This window comes from Episyrphus balteatus, chromosome 2 (assembly GCF_945859705.1).
Source record: "Episyrphus balteatus chromosome 2, idEpiBalt1.1, whole genome shotgun sequence".
NCBI lineage: Eukaryota > Metazoa > Arthropoda > Insecta > Diptera > Syrphidae > Episyrphus > Episyrphus balteatus.
Genome location: NC_079135.1, coordinates 120,654,172 through 120,657,646, shown reverse-complemented (window position 1 = coordinate 120,657,646; position 3,475 = coordinate 120,654,172). Strand labels below are relative to the sequence as shown.

The 3,475-nt window shown below is 32.1% G+C and overlaps 1 protein-coding gene across 1 annotated transcript; it reads left to right on the top strand.

Moving 5' to 3' along the window:
* The first annotated feature begins 808 nt into the window (after positions 1-808).
* On the top strand, positions 809-2,967 carry LOC129909691 (maltase A2-like). Its single transcript, XM_055986765.1, has 6 exons — positions 809-965; positions 1,025-1,739; positions 1,798-1,996; positions 2,051-2,161; positions 2,229-2,698; positions 2,761-2,967. The coding sequence occupies exons 1-6, from the start codon at positions 809-811 to the stop codon at positions 2,837-2,839; spliced, it is 1,731 nt and encodes a 576-aa protein (XP_055842740.1). The 3' UTR covers positions 2,840-2,967.
* Positions 2,968-3,475: the final 508 nt, after the last annotated feature.

Genomic DNA, 3,475 nt, shown 5'->3' with positions numbered 1-3,475 from the left:
TGACAGAATCATTATGATTGTAAATGAATATGGAGAAACATTTTGTACATGTCTTCTTTATCTTCACCTCGCTATTGTTGTATACCAAAGTTAAGATAAAGAGTTCCCTTCAATAGATAGAACATTTTTTCCTGGTTCAAAAAAATATTAAAACTGAACAAACGTTTTGAATCTTCAGATGCGTTTGATATGCCCAAGTACACACATCTTGTAGCCATTTTGGCATCAATATGTCAGATCTATCCAAGATCCTGGAAGGGCAGTAATGGAGATGAAATCGACCTGTTCTCTTTTGACAATCTTTAGAGAATAAAATCGTTAACTATTAAGGTCTTAGTTTTTGAACCGATTTTTTTAATAATTTTCGAACTACATTTATACTTGTTCTTTAAAGAACCTATATGCTAAAGGCTTTTAATAATACCTTGTTTGTCAAATTATGACGAATAGTTTAGAAGTCATGGGGGAACATACATAGATAAAACCTATTAAATACTGTTAATTTTGTTTTTGTTTTGCAAACCAAAAAATATCTAATCACATAAAAACACGATTTTTAAGTCGAACCATGATGACACAACACGAAACACGATTATCTATCCAATGTTCATTTATTAATGGAAATTTTGCCACAATCATTCTGTCTAAGATTTCTTTATTTTCACCTTGCTATTTTTGAAGTATACCAAAGTGACGATAAAGAGATGTCTTCAAAAGATAGTATTTAGATCGAACAAGATATCCCTGATTTAAAATACCTATATATAAAATCGGTAAAGTTTGTGAAATTGTCATATCCGTGTTTAACATGGCCAAGTTCACACTGTTTGTAGCCGTTTTGGCTTGTTTAAGTTTAACTTCATGCTTTGGAGTAAAAACCGATTGGTGGGAAGATGCATCAATCTATCAAATCTATCCAAGATCCTGGAAGGATAGTAATGGAGATGGAGTTGGAGACTTGAAAGGTAAGTTCGAAAAAGTGACATTTAAGACTTTTATTCAATAATATAATCAATTTTGACAGGAATCACTCAAAAATTGGACCATCTCAAGGATATTGGAATGACTGCCACATGGATTTCTCCATTCTTCAAGTCTCCAATGGCTGACAATGGCTATGACATCACTGATTTCTATGATATTGATCCAGTTTTCGGAACTATGGCCGATTTTGATGCACTTATCAAAAAAGCCAAAAGTCTTGGTATTAAAATAATTTTAGACTTTGTTCCAAATCATTCAAGTACCGAATGTGAATGGTTTAAGAAATCAGTCAATCGTGAGGATGGCTACGATGATTTCTACATGTGGGCTGATGGTATTGTAGATCCCAACAATTCTAGCCGAAGACTAGTTCCCTCGACTTGGCAAAGTACATTTGGAGGTTCTATGTGGGAATGGAATGACAAACGTCAACAATTCTATTTGCATCAATTTTTGGATTCTCAGCCTGATTTCAATTTTAGAAATCCAAAAGTGCATGAAGTTATGAAGGATATTTTGAAATTCTGGCTGGATCGTGGTGTTGATGGTTTTAGAATTGATGCAGTTAAACATATTTATGAAAAAGTCAATGACGATGGTACTTATCCAGATTTTCCTCCAAGCGATGATCCCAATGATACTGTCAATAAGGCAAACAAAGTCTACACTCAGCATCAAGTTGAAACTAAGGAGCTTTTGTATTCATGGAGACAGTTTTTGGAAGATTACCAGAAGGAAAATGGAGGTGATACCAGGTTTGTTTGTATTAAAAATCAGGTCCGTTCATGGATTAAGGTTTTGAATGTTTTGTAGAGTACTTTTGGCTGAATCTTATTCGCCAGTATATATTTTGAGCGATTATATTAGCAACGGAACACATTCTGGTGCTCAATTGCCAATGAACTTTAAACTGATGGATTTGGAGGAAAATTCTAATGCTCGCGATGTTGAAAAACTTACAAATGAATGGATGGATTTTATATGGCCAAAACATCAAACAGCCAATTGGGTGGTAAGATCATAAAAGTGTCCAAAAAAACAGACATTAATTTTTCTAATCCATCAGGTTAGTAATCATGATGCCCCAAGAGCAATTGATCGGTTTGGTTCCATGAAGAAAAAAGACCTATCAAATATTTTACTAACTTCTCTGCCCGGAGTAGCTATTACTTACTATGTAAGTTTATACATTTAAACAATCCACAAATGACAATATTAGTTTTTATTGAATTTTGTTTCGTTAGGGTGAAGAAATTGGAATGACAAGTTTATCATGTCAACTTGAAGGTGGAGAGTGTCCTTGGAGTGAGACTCGTCAGTTTGGTAGATCTCCATTCCAATGGAATGATCAAATAGCTGCTGGATTTTCCAATTCATCAGACACATGGTTGCCAGTTGTTGATAATTACAAAGAAATCAATGTTAAAGTTGAACAGGGATATGCAAGAAGTTCGTTGAATGTTTTCAAAAATATGCAAAAACTTAGACGATCACCAGCATTTAAGGCTTTCAAGAACCGTGGTGGTTTTAGCTATGGCGCAGTGAATGATCAAGTTTTCCAAATTGTTCGGTCATCACGATTTCAACAATATCGTATTTTGTTGAACATGTGCAATAAAACAGAGACAGTTACCGGATTAAGTAATTCTAAAGGTGAACTTTCAAATATGTATACGTACGCTGTAGTGACAAGTAACTCTCCACATGATATTGGGTAAGAAATTTAAAAAGACCAGTTTATAGAGTATTGAGTTATTAATCCTATTCGCATTTAAGGGATAAGGCTGATCTAAGGAAAATCGTATTGGAACCCTATGAAGCTGTTGTTTTAAAGAAAACTTTTAAACTTTTTTAAATTTGTTTTTTAAAATCTATTTTTCTTTCTGTTGTGAAAATTTTCTGAGCATTCATCTAGGAAATTTTAATAACATTTTTGAATGGTAGCAGCACTTAGAAAAAATATCAAATGATTTATGAAAAGTTTTGAACAAAACATTTTTAATAAGTTGAAAAATTGATTAAATTGATACTAAATAAAGAATGAGATAAATTTTGGTAAAAGATTTTAGTGTTTATTAATATTTTTAATGGTTTCTTAAAGTCTACACAAAAAAGTCAACGAATTGTTTTTTCACCTCTTAAAATAATTAGGTACACTGATCATCACACACAAAATCACTTTGATTTAACTACTTCCGGAATGATTTTGCTTACGTTGAAGTTTGAAGATGATTATTAATAAAATAGGGTTACCGTATTAATTTTAACCAGTTGCTTTAATGCTTCTTTGTCTTCGATTTAAGTCGTTCGCAACAATGAAGACGGGTTGCAATTGGCCTATGCAAGCATAATTTATATCATAAGGTGAATTTTTTTTGGCCGCTTGAAATAGCTCACTTCTTTACATATGTTTTTTACTTAATTTACAAATCATATTTATTTTATTTTATTTTATTTTATTTTATTTTATTTTATTTTATTTTATTTTATT